General features: G+C 48.8%; 1 protein-coding gene across 1 annotated transcript in view; it reads left to right on the forward strand.

Moving 5' to 3' along the window:
* Positions 1-15,805, forward strand: part of Slc12a8 (solute carrier family 12 member 8) — a 147,132-nt gene that overhangs the window by 9,629 nt on the left and 121,698 nt on the right. Inside the window, exons 3-4 of the mRNA XM_036203779.1 lie at positions 2,742-2,888; positions 7,246-7,437. Coding sequence (XP_036059672.1) covers positions 2,742-2,888; positions 7,246-7,437 — 339 coding nt within the window. The remainder of the gene's footprint in view (positions 1-2,741; positions 2,889-7,245; positions 7,438-15,805) is intronic.

Raw genomic sequence — 15,805 nt, forward strand, 5'->3', positions numbered from 1 at the left:
ATCAATGTGAACTTGAGTCATCAGAGAGGAAGGAGCCTCAGCTGAGGAAATGCCTCCATGAGATCCAGCTGTAAGGCATTTTCCCAATTAGTGATCAATGGGGGAGGGATCAGCGGATTGTGGGTGGAGCCATCCCTGGGCTTTGGTCCTTAGTTCTATAAGAAACAGGTGGAAGCTAGCCAGTAAGCAGCACCCCTCTATGGCCATCAGCTCCTGCCTCCAGGTTTCTGCCCTGCTAGAGTTCCTGTCCTGACTTTCTTCAGTGAACAGCAGTGTGGAAGTGTAAGCCAAACAAACCTTTTTCTCCCCAACTTGGCTTTTGGTCATGGGTTTCCTCACAGCAATAGAACCCTAACTAAGGACATCCCTCAGTCCCTCCGCTGTCCTTCCCCGCCTCTAGTGAGCAGGACTCACTTGGAGGCCCTTCCGTGGTCTGTTAGTGTGGGGTAGGGAGGAGGAACATTTGAACTCTTGTTTTAAGCAGTGTGGTTGTCTAGCATTGACTGAGGTCACAGGTGTGTCCGTTTTTCTCAGCCATCGCAAAGTCAGGCCCTTTGGCTCTGGGTCTTAGGTTTTCTCCTGTTTATTGCTTTTTTCTGCCTTTTCTTTGGTTTGTAGGTGATGTAACGAGGGCTTTTAGGGCAAAAATTTAGGTTTCAGCAGCATAAGTCTTGGCCGCCCATGCCTGACATACAGCTGAACAAGCCAAGTTGAAAAGCAGAGATTTAGTCAGTTGCCTACATTTGAGAGACAAGGGATCCAGTGACCCCAAGTTCATCTTTGGGAATGCTGACATGAGTCTTCGGTTTAACAGAGAAAGATTTGGGGGCAGAGGGAACAAAAAGTATGCATAAATAAGCAGTCCTGGTCAGGAAGTGGCCTGCCTCTGCAGGGTGGTCCAGAAAAGTCTTTATTGCTGTCACTGGTTGAGAGGAACAGTCTGGCCCTAGAAGACGGTCACTTCTGCTCTAGGGTGTACCCTCACCACTGTGGATAGTCACCTTCATCGTACAAGGGGCTGCTGTTGCTGGCAGTCAAGGTGACTGGAGATTTAGGACAGAAAATTACTTCTGTGCCTTCAGCCTTGAAAGAGCATGGGTTAGGCTAGACAGACATGCCTTGAGTTATTAGTATGCCTGTGAGGTGAGCGGGTGAGCCACTGAAGGAAGCCAGCCACAAGGTGAAGGCAGAAATGGCAGGCGCTCTTACCTTCTGGGCCCAAATGAGGAGTCAACGCAGTTGGCCAAAAGCAGCTTTTAAATGCCCGCTCCAGGCACATGTGCTCACGGGCTGCACACACTTCATGTGACATGGTTGAGATCTTCCTCTCTCCTGTCCTGCTGAGGATCCTTAATCATTGCAACATGGTTTTAGGGTACAGGGGTCTCTGTGGGTGCCCAAATTTAGATTAATGACTCAGCCTGTGAAAGAACAGTCCCCAGGATGAGCGGCTGCTGACTTTGAGTATATTTTAGTATCCCATAGCTTTCAGTCATTTTAGTAAAGGGCTTCCATTTGAGAGTTTGTCTTAAGTTTCTATTGCTGTGATAAAACACTGTGACCAAAAGAATTTGGGGAAGAAACTTTATATTTTACAGTTCCACATTACAGTCTGTCACAGAGGGAAGTCAGGGCAGGAACTGATGCAGAGGTCACAGAGGAATGCAGCTTACTTTCTTGGTCCTAATGGCTCGCTCAGCTTGGTTTCTTATAGCACCCTAGACCACCTGCCTACAGGGGGCGTCACTCAAGAAAATGCTCCAAAGGCTTGCTACAGGCTAATCTGGTCGGGGGATTTTCTCAACTGAGGCTCCCTCATTTGTGTCAAATTGACACAGGAAACCAGCTAGCATGGGGTTTATACATGCTTTTGTTACTTTTGCATTGGAAAAAAATGGGCAGAGAACCCACTGAACCACTGATCTATCTCTGGTTCTAAGCTAGGCAGCCAAAGAAAAGAGGAGGTACCATGTCAGTGTTCAGACAGAGAACCCAATTACTCAGGTCTTTTGACCAGAAGAGCCTGGTGACGGAAAGGGCTGAAGGGAGACAAGTATCCTTCATCAGCAGGAGCCTTTGCTAGAAACTGCCCACGCTCCGCTCCGGGGCTGGAAAGTCAAAGGGAATGCAAATTGCTGGGAGCCAGAGATACTGCCTTAGCTGCTCCGGGCCCCAACTCACCAATTCAAAACCTGCTATTGCTCCAGTCACGTGGTCTCACCTGCAAAGAGGCTGGGTGTTTGTTGAACACTTAACTACATATGGATGCAACAACCCTCCCACCAAGGGAGAATAGAGATCTCTTTATAGAGTCATCCCCTACCCACAGATGCAGACACACACACACACACACACACACACACACACACACACACACACACACCCTCTGAGACAGAGTCTCCCACTGAAACACTCAAAGCCAGTTCTGGCTAGGCTAACTAGCTAATGAGTTCCTGGCATCTCCCTGTGTCTGCCCCACAACACTGGAGTTTCAGCATGTGTAGCCACATACAGCTTTTCATATGAGCACTGGAGATTTGAACTCAGGTCCTAATGCTTGCATAACAAATACCCACTGACCCATCTTCCCAGTCCCAGGGTGGGAGTTTGTTTTTGTTTTTGTTTTTTTTTTTTAAGGTAAGTGTCCTCCCTTTTCCTGTTCCCCTTCAGTCTTCTCCCCTCCTCCAGCTCCCCTAGTCCTTCTCTTCGGGCCTCACTTGACTTCACTATGTTCTTTGCAGGGCATCCTAGCCCAGCCCCAACCCTGGTGGAAGATCCAGTTGTTCATGTGGGAACCAGTGCTGTTTGGGACCTGGGATGGTGTGTTCACATCCTGCATGATCAACATTTTTGGGGTTGTCCTTTTCCTGAGGACCGGCTGGCTGGTGGTGAGTAATGAGCTGGTGACCTTGGAACTTCCGGTGGGTGGGCCTGTGACGTGGAAAAGCATCTTGGACCCCACAACTTAGGGAAGAGAGTCCTGAAGCACAGATTCCCCTGAAAGGAGAAGCAGAGCCTGGCCCTCAGAGGCTCCCCAGTGAGAGCCTCAGGATGGACCTGACTATATGGAGTCAGGGCTCATTGTAGATGGGACTAGAGATAGGGCAAGGATCAGAGGTGATGGTTTTTACTCTAGTTTGTGACCCTTCCGGGCTCCCCGGTGTTTGTCACATCACCTTGTGCCCCTCTGAAACCAGCTCCCATGACATGATTCCTCTCATACTGCTCCTGTCCTTGTTTGTAAAGCCGCTTGGTTGGAGATACAAGTGCCCACCTCTCAGGATTTATTACCCAGGACAGACCCTCTTGTACTAGATCCTGATGGGTAGTTCATCCTCAGCACAGGGCACAAAGGACTTCTCCTTATGCCTTGGGCAAAAATATCCCAGAGCTTGCATCCCTTGCAGATGTGGGCCCTGAGCTGGGTTCCCAGACCTCTTACACCGTGTCTTCTCACACAGTGACTTCAATAGGCCGAACAGGCTGCCCAGAACCAAAGACCACCCAGTTAAGAATTACACCCTAGTGTGCAATGCCTAGTGTGTGCAGACACTACTGCTGCCAGTGGGGTTGTAAAACACAAGCCTTTGCTCCTCTGGTAGTGCAGACTCACATCAGGAGAGATCTCCGGAGCATTAAGGCCCCAGGAGTGGAGCCCTGCAGTGGATGTAAGGTGTCTGGGAAAGCTGCCTAGTGGAGGAGTTGCAGGAGGCTTGAAGGCTGGATTGGGTTGGAGAGAGTGTTCAGGGAGACTCTTGTCTGTAAGTGCTCACCAGAGAAATAGCCAATGCTGTGGGGGACACACACACCTGAGGTACATGTCAGTTAAGACTTGACTCGAGATGAGACACTAGAAGGCATTTCTGTTTTAGTCTAGAGGCAGAATGCCTCTGTGGACAGCCTCAGGCTTAAATCCTTTTGTTGTTGTTTTTTTCTGAAGTTATCAGTGTCAGGAAAGAAGACAACTCTATGTTCTTTAGCCACCTCTGTTTATTTATTTGATGTTTAAGAAATGGCTATCTAAAATGAGCGCCATCCCCAAAGTGAAGGTGTAAGTCATATCCTCTGTTTATTGTTGGGGAATGAATTGCCCCAACACCAGCAGCTTATGGCAGCGCTGTGTATTCTCTGGTTCTGAGGTCCACATACTCAAGGCCCCTGTGAGGGTTGCTGTCCGTCAGGCACATGTGACGGCTCTACTGGGTCACCCAAGTACCATTTGGCAGGCTTTGGCCACATCACCGGTCTCCTTGTGGGGCAGTCTCTTTCTGAGGCTTCAGACTTCCACCAAGACCACAGAGAGAATAGGAGAAAACTCCTGACTGCAATGGTGGCCAGCATCTCTCCAATGTCCTTGCCTTAGAAATGCTATGCCATCCCTTCTGTGGGACCCGGAAGGCAGGTCCACATAGGACAGAGGCCACACAAGGACAGGGACACCAGAGGCAGGGGTCACAGGCCATCTTTGAGCTTGTCTGTCCTTTTGTCCTAAAATAAACTCTGCCTTTCAGCTCTGCCATTGGTATCGTGTTTTTGATCATGAAAAGATAAATATGAAATGCCAAAAGTGAGACAGAGCATCCAGGGAATTGTATGAAATTGAAATACATATAATGCCAAAAACATTTCTTAAATAGAAAAGCATTAGCTTTAAAACAACTTGGAGACATAGTTTATAAACTGTTATAGCGACAGTTCTGTTCTGAAGACCCAAGGTTGTTCTTGGAACGGGATATTTATATTCACATGCAGACAGGTTTCAAGTCTGAACAAAAGAAAATGGATCTGTAGGATTTCATTGAAAGTGTAATATTAGCAAAGTCAATAGTGCAAACACGCCGATGTCATGCTCCTGGACACCAGTGTCCTGGGGAGCTGGGGCTGTGCCATGAGCGGAGGAGGGAGCCACACGGGCACTTTGGTTCCTGTCAGCCCTTCTCCACCCTTGGTCTCGCCCCTTCCGGCTAGTAACTGCCACCACACCCAGGAGTTCAGCAGCGTCCTTTGCCATCCAGCAGTAGCTGGCTCTGCACACGTGGTTGTTGGCATTCTCTTTCAGAGGGAAGCTCACGGCTGTCCTTATGCACCAGACTAGGCCTTGGGGACATTCAGAGGGTGTGGTATTTATAAGCTGTGTAACAATAATTAATAATAATAGTGCAATTATATTATAGTAAAATAAGATATAGCAAGTAAGGCTTATCAAGCACTTACCTGGCAGGCGGCAGGCAAGGAGAAGTACCTATGTTTGATTCTCTACACTTTAAGATTTCCTGACAGCTATGAGGCAGATATCGTCTGTTTTATGAGGAGACTGTGGAGTAGCAGAAGGCTTAGTTGAGGAACCACTTCCTGTCTGCTCACACTGCACACAGTTGGCATGCAGAGCCCAGCTCTCTGTGGACAGATGTCCCCTAAGGGACCCTCCCCCGGCTCGGGTCTCCACACTCTGTAGATGTGCCGAGGCCCCTCCTGTTTTGTATGACTGGTAGTGACTAGTGCTGCACCGTCCCAGCTGTCTGTTCTGCTCTGGTGCAGCCCTGAGCCTCCCGTGGTGGAGTTTTGTTTTCTTTCTCTGTTGGCTTTTCCCTGCTGGACTTGAACCCAGGCCTCCTAATGGGCAAGCGCTCTGCCAGAGAGCTCTTCAGCCCAGCGTTCCATTTCTGCTCTGGTTTATTCCCTGAAGGAGCTGGACATGTTAACAGAGATACCTATAATACTTTAAAGAATAAACAAAAACTGTGAGAGAGGCCGTCCTTGGGGAGCCTATGCTTGTGGTCGCCTGAGTACTCCCTATTGCCCGGTCTCACTGGCGGGTTACTCCAAAGCCAGCTGAACAGTGTGTCTCTGGGAGTGCCTGTCCCAGTGGCCTCAGAGGGGACAGTGGATGGAGGGCCTTGCTTCTGGGCCTACTATGTGGCAGTATGATAGGGGCGGGGATGTTGCTAGAAAGAGAAAAGCAGAATTGGCCCATGTGAGATCCACAGTTAAGAGAGTTAGAGTGCCAATATCCTCCTGAGTGTCTACAAAAACCCGCCGATTAGTAAGGACAGGGTAGCAAAATGCAGGGGCTCAGGATAGGAAGAACCCTGCCTCCCTGCCATCTTTCTCCTCATCCCAGACCAGCAATGCAGCCTGAGTACCCCTCACTTGCAGGGTACCCCTCCAGCTCATTTTAGGGCCCCTCTGCCCTCCCTTCACTCTCTCTCCAACACTCAGCACACCTCCAGGGGGCTCCATTGCCCATGCTCCCACAAAGCACGCAGCGCAGCAAAGGGCTTGCACCGTGCCCTTCCTTTCGATTTTCACACTGAGATGTGTCTGTGTGTGTACGTGTCAACGTGCGTGTCCAGGAAGGTGGGCTTACATGCTCAGCAAGCGTTTAGTAAGCACTTAGTGTGTGGCGGTGCTAAGCCCGGGGAGCATGAAGGGGGATGGCAACGTGTCCTGTTCTCACATGGGACATAGGCAGAGAGACTAGAGACCACCGTGATAAATAAGCACTAGGCTGTGAGTACTGGAGGGCTCAGGGGAGGGGTGCCAATGACAGATACTGGTGGAGGAGATCCAGGACACTGAGTCCTTAAGGCTGCCTTGGGGTTAACCTGGCAAGCCAGTGGAGTGAGAACAAAGGGTTTCTAGGCAGGGGGACTGGTGTGGGTAAGAGGATGGCAGGGAGAGGGCATATCCTTCCCTGCGAGGTCAAGGTCTCCTGCACGATAGATTTGCAGGCTCCTGGTGAATCTCTCCTTTTTAGTTTTACTTTTCTGTATAAGAGTGTTTGACTACATATATGTGCACCACATGTACGCCTGGTGCCTGAGGGGTCAGGAGATCCATCCCCTGGATTCCCTGGAACTGGAGTTAACAGATAGCTGTGAACTACCATGTGGGTGCTGGGAACCGAACCCGATCTTCTCCAAGAACCACAAGTGCTCTTAACTGCGGAGCATCTCATCTCTCCAGCCCGGCTGGAGAGTCTCCTGAGGTGCCTTCATTTTAGCCACAGGTGGTATGAAGTCATTAGGGGTTGAGGGTGGACTTTCCACCTGTCTGAAACTTCCTGCAGGCCTTAGCTCAGGAGAAGAACCAGGAGGTACCTGACGCTTCTTTTCTCCTGGTTCCTCTGCGGTCCCCCTGCCCAGCGGATAACCCAGTGGGTGGAGGCCTGCAGTGCTTCTGTTGGGAGCAGCTCCAGTGAGATGTCTCTCCTAAATCGGACACCCCTCCCCCACTCTGCTGCAGGGAAACACAGGTGTGCTCCTGGGCTTGCTCCTGGTGTCCTTCGTCGTCCTCGTGGCCCTCATCACCGTGCTGTCTGGCATTGGCATCGCAGAGCATGTCGGGATAGGCAGCGGTGGCGTCTACTCCATGATCTCCTCCGTCCTTGGTGGGCAGATGGGAGGCACTGTCGGGCTGTTGTACGTGTTTGGACAGGTGAGGATGCAGCACGAGTCAACTCCTTGTTGACTCCATGAGTCAAGGCCTCTACCTGTTCATTGGCCTTCGTCTCCTTGACCCCTTCCTAATTTGACCTGGGGGAAGGAAGTGTGGGGACAAGGGTCCCACCTGACAGAGGACCACACTGGGCTCTGAGGGGGAGCTCGCACCGGCAAGCTAGGTGAAGAGCCTGAACTCCAGAGCTCCTGTCTCCTCCTGCCTCTGCCTCATGAATTCCCGGCGTGCCCAGGCCAGGGGCTGGTAGCACCTCACTTCTGCTGCCTTTCCAGGAGGGGTGTGCATGGCAGGGAGCCCTCCGCACTTTGCACCGTGGGTGGGCATTGTGCCTCTACCAGAGGCCTTTCCTGGAAGCAGCTCCTTCCTCTGCAGGTGAAGCTCTGACAGGTCTAATGACTTGGGTGGCCTTAGGCAGGCCAGAGGCCCTCATGTGGATGCTTAGACTGAGGCGAGGCGCATGTCAATGAGAAGGCCACACATTAGGGTGGACACAGCAAGAAGAAAATCAGCAGGCAGGGAGAAATTCCAAGGCTCATCTAAAGCTTAGTTCGTTGGGACACAGGGATGGGGATTTGATGCTGGGAAGGCAACGTGCAGACATTAAGAAGTAGCTTTTTTGTAAGTGTGGCTTGGACCAAACGGGTTTTTAATGGAAAAACAAATGGCGGCGGGTGGCTAATTGAAAAAGAACAAATGGGCATTGTTACTTTTCATCTGAAGCAGCAGAGACATCAGCATAAATACATCCTATTCCCTAAGGGCACAAAGCTGAGTGCGTGAATGTGTGTGAGTGTGCCTGTATGTGTGCAGTGTATTTGTGTGTGCATGGGTGTGTGTGTGTAAGTATATGTGAATGTGCATGTGTATGTGCACATGTATTTGTGTGTACATAGGTGTGTGGTGTGAGAGAGAGAGAGAGAGAGAGAGAGAGAGAGAGAGAGAGAGAGTGTGTGTGTGTGTGTGTGTGTGTATGTGTGTGTGTGTAGGACAGGTGCATGGGAGGCACCTCACCACTTGCTCAGAAAAGGCAGTTGCTTTTACTAGAGAAAATCTAGGGCTGGAGAGATGGCTCAGAGGTTAAGAGCACAGGCTGCTCTTCCAGAGGTCCTGAGTTCAATTCCCAGCAACCACATGGTGGCTCACACCCATCAATAATGAGATCTGGTGTCCTCTTCTGGCCTGAAGGCCTACACACAGGCAGAACATTGTATACATAATAAAAAATAAATCTTTAAAGAAAAAAAGAGAGAGAAAATCTAGAAATATAATATGTTGAGCACCCTCAATAAAAAAATCCAAATTCCATAATGCTCAAAAAGTCCAAAACTTTTTGAGCATCGTATGGAGCAGGGTTGAAATATTTCAGAGTTTGAAGTTGGATGTGGTGGACATGCCTGGAATCCCAGCGTCTGAGAGGTTAAGCAGGGGGTTGTGACCCATAGGTCAGCTTGGCAAAATAGTGAGATCCTGTCTCTAAAGAAGAAAACAACAACAAAGCACACCAAACAACAACCCAGACAACAGAAAACTCCTACCAAGCCAATCCACGCCAGACTCTCAGACGACAGAAAACAGCAAACCAACCAACCAAAACCCACCAACTTTCAGGTGTTGGAGCATTTTTGAAGCTGGATTTTCACAGGAGGAAAAAGCTCAGTCAATAATGTAAGACCTTTGTAAATGTTCCAAAATCCAGGCGTTGGAAACATGCATTGCCTCTGTGACAGCCATTTCGGAATGGCTAGCAGTTCTGACAGCCGGCTTTGCCACCCTAAGGGCTGCTTTCCTGTTCTGTGACATAGGCACAGGGGCTGCAGGCCGCTCACATGGACAGCCCCACTTTCCCTACTCTCTGGGCAGACAGGAGATGAGGACAAGGGCTGAACACCTAATGGGGAGAGGACCCTGGGCAGGCTGGATGGAAGAGTGTTCACAAAGGTTTGCCCAGCACAGGCAGCGCGGGGAGAAACTTCTGGGCTCAGGCCTTTGACAGCAGGTCCCTGTAGTCAGAGCTGTCTGAGCTCTTCTGGGCGGAGTCTCTGACCAGGGTGCCTTACCTTCCTGTCCTTAGTCGACACCTGGGTTTGGTTTGCCTGGACTGTGCTGAGGATGTTGGCACACACACTTCCAGGATGCTGTCTTGCAGCTCTTGGGAGATGCCGTTGTCTGGTTTTGGTGTGGGGCTAACACTGGCTTTAAGGACTCACTTGGGAGTTCTAGTTTTTTGAAGTGTGTATAAAGGGTTGGCATTAACTCTTTAAATGCTAAGTGGAACATAGCGGTATGGAACATAGCATCTGGTCCTGGTTTTCTTGGGGCCATTGTTTCAAATCAAATCTCCAGATTATTAGCATACTCTCTGCCTGCCCGGGGGTGTCCCGATTCTGTTTTGTGTAGTGTTGGTAGGTTATGTCTCTCTGCATATCCACGTTATCTAGAGTACTGACATGTTATCTGGTCCCCTGTAATCCTCTTTCTGTCTTTCTGTCTGGTGATAACACTTCCTTTAATCATTTGAATTTACCTCTCTTCTCAACCAATCTAGATAAAGAGTTACCCCATAATTTCATTTCCTCTTAAGTTGCAAAGAATGAGGTTTCCATTGTGACCTTTTTTTTAAATGTTGTTTATTTTTAAAGATTTATTTATTTATTATGTATACATTATTCTGCCTGTATGTGTCCCTGCAGGCCAGAAGAGGGCACCGGATCTCATTACAGATGGTTGTGAGCCACCCTGTGGGTTCTGGGAATTGAACTCAGGACCTCTGGAAGAGCAGTCGGTGCTCTTAACCTCTGAGCCATCTCTCCAGCCCCTCCATTATGACCTTTTTTACTGGAAATCTGTCACTGTCAATGCCCCCTCTCCCATCCTCTGCTTCCCTCCTTGTGTCCCCGCCTCCCGTAGCCTCTTCTTTCTCATTTCCTGTCACATGTCGACCAACCAGCTCTTTTGAGGACATGGTCTCACTATGTAGCCCTGGCTGGCCTGGAAACTCATGATGTAGACCATGCTGGCCTTGAACTTAACAGAGATCTCTCTGTCTCTCTATCTCCTGAGTTCTGGGATTAAAGGCGTGGGCCAGCACCACCTGGTATTATTTTTTATTTTTAATTATGTGCGTGTGGTGGTGGTGTTGAGGGGATGTGCATATGAGGGCGGTGCTCCTGGAGGCTAGTAGAGGGTGTTGGATTCCCAGAGCTGGGGTTAGCAGGTTGTTGGAGTCTTCTGTTATGTGTGATATATGCTATTAGCCGCTGAGCCATCTCCAGCACCTATATTTTAAAACTATTATTATTAGTTCTTTGAGAATTTCATACGATGTGTTTTGATCATATTTAAACACACCCCAGCTCTTCCCAATTCACCCATCTTTCCTTACCTACCTAACTTCGTGTGTTTTTTTTTTACTCTATAGCCTAGTGCTAAGTATTTTGAACCCCCAGTACTGGGTATCTCCACCGATGCAATAAGCGAAATCAAGCTGAATTAATAAGACCAGGTCTAATCAGTGCAAAGCATTCCCGGGTGATCCCCAGGGAAAGGAAGGAAGGGAAATGACATGGCAGGTCTATGGACTGGAGCTTAAATACCCTGTAGGCTCCGTCTGGAGCTGCTGGGGGTAAGGGAGGAGCCGCTGCTTTCCAAAAGGGGCAGGGTTTGGAGAGGGAGGGGGGGGCTGAGGTGGAGCTTCCAACTGAACACCTAGGATGACCTTGAACCCATGGCAAGCCTCTGTCTCCTAAGTGCTAGAATTAGAGGCTATGTGCCTGATTAGAATCATGATTTTTTTTTTTTTTTTTTTTTGTGTGTGTGTGTGGAACTGAGGCTCAAACCCAGGGCCTTGAGCTTGCTAGGCAAGTGCTCTACCACTGAGCTAAATCCCCAACCCTAGAATCATTATTTCAAAATGTTGCCGTGTGGTCTGGAGAGATGGCTCAGCAGTTAAGAAAGAGCACTAACTGCTCTCCCAGAAGACCTGGGTTCTATCCCCAGCACCCACATGATAGTACACAACCACCTGTGATACCAGTGTCAGGGGATCTGACCTCCTCTTTGGGCCTTCACAGGCACCAGTTACCCAAGTGGTGCACAGACATAACACAAGCAAAGGCTCCATCCATGTAAAATAAAAATTAATAAAATTAATAAAAAGCCCCACATGAAACAGCAAAAAACAAAAACAAAAACTTGCCATGGCCTGTACACACTCCATCCTTCCTCCCTCACTTTGGAGGCCTGGCTAGGGCCTACCCTATGGGACCAGATCCATGGCCAGAGGAGAAGACTGCGCCTAGAAACCCTCCTCCCTCCCTGTACCACCCATCTGTGGGGCATCCAAGGAGCCTCTCTGGGCTACTTACTTGGATGTGAAAATGTCTGGCTTCAGCCTGTGTTGACTGTGGCAAAACATTTGTCATGGCTAATGTGCTCTGTGCTGGATCCTCTACAGCAAGAGTGGAGGACCAGAAAGCCTTTTTAGACCAGACAGAGGCCTGGAGTTTTCACGGTGGGAGTGAGCACCTCCACTATCCATACCTGCTGCCTGCTGGAGCCTAAATGGGGATTTGTGCCTGAAGGAGAGTGTGTGGAGGGCTGTGCCTGTTTTCCACCCAGGTCTCCTGAATGCTCGATGCAGCCAAAACAAGTACCCTGGGAGGGATGGAGGTGTTCTATCCTGAGACTATACCTCTTCCCCCCTTTCAAATGCTGAGCACCGCCCACCTTATGTGGCAGGGAGTTACAGATGTTTCCCTGTTGAGAGAGGTAAAAGGAGAAATCCCTGATTATGTTAGAAGGAAATGAAAACTCTTTCCAACTATAATGAGCTCTGGGAATGTTTACAGAAACTCAGTAATGCTTTCCAAGGAAGAGCATTTTCCAGCGTGGATGCCTTAGGGCAGCTGGCTTGCTCGGGAAGGCTTGGGGTTCAGACCCGCCCTGTGTCAGCTGTCTCAAGCCGGATGTGGGCTAAGCCATGAGTTCTGAGCCAGAAGAGAATATCCTTTTTGCATTGTAGGAGCCCATGCACAGGCTCCTCTTTCCCTGAGATGGATTTACTTTGTAACTGGGTACAAGGCACCATTGTCAGTACACCCCAAATGTATGCTGGTATTTTAGTTCCATGGCGATGGGCATGTCTACCAGCTAGAAATGTAAAGGTCTTAACAATAACTCTGATGGTATAGTGGCTCTCCCCCTTCTCCCTACTCAGGATCTTACTATATAGCCTAATCTATCTGAATATTGCCAAGTAATCCAAGCTAGTCTTGAATTCACAACCCACCAGCCTCTACCGTCTTCGAGGTGGGCTATTAGACAAGTGCCCTCATCCCTAGCTTGATAGTTGACCTTGACTGTCAACTTGGTTGGATATAGAGGAACTTAGTAAAGACCACCTCTTGCTGTGTCTGTGAGGGTGGACGGGTGAGGGGCAAAGAGCTCTCCTGACCATGGGTACCACAGTCCTATAAGCTGGGAATTAGACGGAACAAAACCAGAGGAAGTCAGAGCAGATGGTAAAGTCTTCCTCAGCAGGTGCGTAAACGCTGCTACCACCGCCCAGGAACATCAGACTCCAGCTTTGGCAGCCTTTTGACGCAGACCTACTCCAGTGACTTCCGCAGAGCTTCCAGACCCTTGGCTTGAGACTGGTGCTGCATCTTGGCCCCTCTTGTTTGGAGGTTTTCATCTTCAAGACTCAGCAGCCATTCGCTTATTTGGCTTTCCAGCTTGTAAATGACCATGGTGGGACTATCCAGCCTCTGTCTGTGCAAGCCAAGCCACTAAATCCCCTTTTGGAATCCCATGTGCATTCACTAATTCTGTTCCTCAGCTGAACCCTGGCTGGGAGAGAGTCCTTATGCTTTTCTGTGTTCACCTTGGAACACGGGCTTCCTTGTGTGGAGCATATGGTGACATTGTACTGTGTTTTCAGAAGCTGGCCAAGTCAACAGGACATCTCCCAGCCAGATCTATTTGAGTGAGAGAGTAACAATGTAGTAGCAATGGTCACAGATAAGGGCACTTGACTATGAAAGTTAGCATATCACACAGTGTTCACTGGAGGCTTGCACCATGCTCAACAAATGGAGGATACTAAAGAGATGAAACCAACATTGAATTGGTTAACCTGTATTTGGTGTGTGCACTTGCTTGATTATGTGTTCACATGGTTATAGGTGCATGTATGTTTGCATGTTGTGGACGCCTGAAGTTGACATTGCCATTTTCCTGGGTTACTCTTTATTTATCGAGGCAGGGTTTCTTGCTGAACCCAGAACTGGCTGATTCCAACTGGGGAGTCCCTGGGGATCCCCTTTGTGTGCCTCAGAGTGGAAGGATTACCGTCGGCCACCACACCTGACCAGCTTTTTCCACGGGTTCTGGGGATCTAAACTCTGTCCTCACACGTGTGCAGCAAGTGTTTTAGCCATGGAGCCATCTCCCCAGCCCAAGCACTATGTTTTGAAAGGGTGTTTGTATTCCTGGTGCAGGAGATAGTAGATCCTGGACCCAGATAATTACATAGCAGTGGAGGTAAGTGTAACATTCACTGAGTGATGGGAAGTTCATGGAAAAGGAAGGGCTTGAATAGGCTCAAGCTGAATTTGTCCCTGGGATAACGGCAAGGGCAGGGCTGCACTGATGAGCATGACCAGCAAAGCCTGGGGGTCAGTGAAGTGACCACACTTGGGAGAGAAGGGGACTGAGGTTGGTAACTGCACCAAGTGATGCTCATGCCACTAACATTACATTTGTTTATTGTGCATGTGTGTATGAATGGATGTATGTGTATGTAAATATTGTGTATATGTGTATATTGTGTATGTGTGTGTATACTGTGTATGTGTGTGTATACTGTGTATGTATGTGTATATTGTATGTGTGTGTATACTGTGTATGTGTGTGTATACTGTGTATGTATGTGTATATTGTATGTGTGTGTATATTGTGTATGTGTGTATGTATATTGTGTATATGTGTATGTGTGTAATGTGTATGTGTGTGCATGTGGAGGTCAAAGGACAACTTGCAGGAGCTGGCTCTCTCTTAACCCTGTGAGTGCTGAAACTCAAACTCATGTCATTGGGGTTGGTGTCAAGTGCCTTTACCTGATGAGCCATCTTGCTGGCGCACACATGATACTTTTTTTTCTTTTTAAAGACAGGGTCTCACTGTGTGGTTCGGGAGACCAGGCTGGCCTTGAACTCACAGAGATCTGCCTGGCTCTGCCTCCCAAGTGCTGGGATTACAGTGTATACCAGTCAGTAAATGGAAAGACAAGTTTGCTGGGTTGGACATCAAGCTAACCACTGTTATAGAACTGCAAACCATAATCCTTTGGGCTATGTGGTCCACCAGACAGAAGTTATTTCTGTATCTGCTATAGATTGGCAAAAATCAATGTGAGTTAACACGTAACTACTCAGTGTGGGATATTTAGTGCCAATTCGATCGATAGTGAGTAGTGAACCAGACTGACTTCACCTGGATAGCCTGTGGATACCCTTGTCACATTGAAAAGATGTGCCACCCACTCCTTTTTATTCTACTTCTAAATTTCATATTATTCATTCATAGCCCTGGTTGGCCTAGGTAGATTAGACTGGCCTCAGCTTTCAATGATCTTCCTGCTCTGCCTCTTGAGTATTGGGATTATAGTTGTGTGCCACCATGCCTGGCAGCTAGAGAAGCAAGAGACCAAGACTGCCAGGGATTGCGGCTCATGTCTGTAATTCCAGCAGTCAGGAGGCTGCAGCAGGAGGATGACTCGAGTTTGAAGCTAATTTGGGAATCTATAGTGAGATCCGGGTCAGTCTGGGCTACCGTCTTATACCCTGTCTTAAAGAACCAAAACCAAATGATATAAACCAAACTAAAACAACCTGACTTACAGGCCAGGGAAAATAGTGTAATTCAGTAATGTGCTTGCTTGTAGGCCTGGGGGCGTGTGTGTGATCCCCAGATCCAGTGTGAAGAACAAGCAGGGTGTGGTGGTATGTACTAGCGAGGCAGAGGTGAGAGGTTCCATGGGCTGCTGGTCAGTCAGCCTGGCCGACGTGGCCAGTCCTAGGCCACTGAGAGACCCTGCTTCGAAAAAGAGGTGGACATGCTCACACACGCAAGTTAAAATAAACAGTGTTCCTATGTTTGTGGGAGTGCGCTGCTGGGCTCTGAGGACAGGGTCCTGTGTGCACATGTTTGTTGTAGAGATTTATTTCTTGAGTAATGCAGGCAGAATGCCAAAGGCCTTTGACCCACTATCCCATAATCTTTTTGCCTTGGTTACCATTGACAGCTCTCAACCCGGGGCTCATTCCTTTCTTGTTCAAGATGTGAATGA

The sequence above is a fragment of the Onychomys torridus genome, chromosome 12 (genome assembly GCF_903995425.1).
Source record: "Onychomys torridus chromosome 12, mOncTor1.1, whole genome shotgun sequence".
Lineage (NCBI taxonomy): Eukaryota > Metazoa > Chordata > Mammalia > Rodentia > Cricetidae > Onychomys > Onychomys torridus.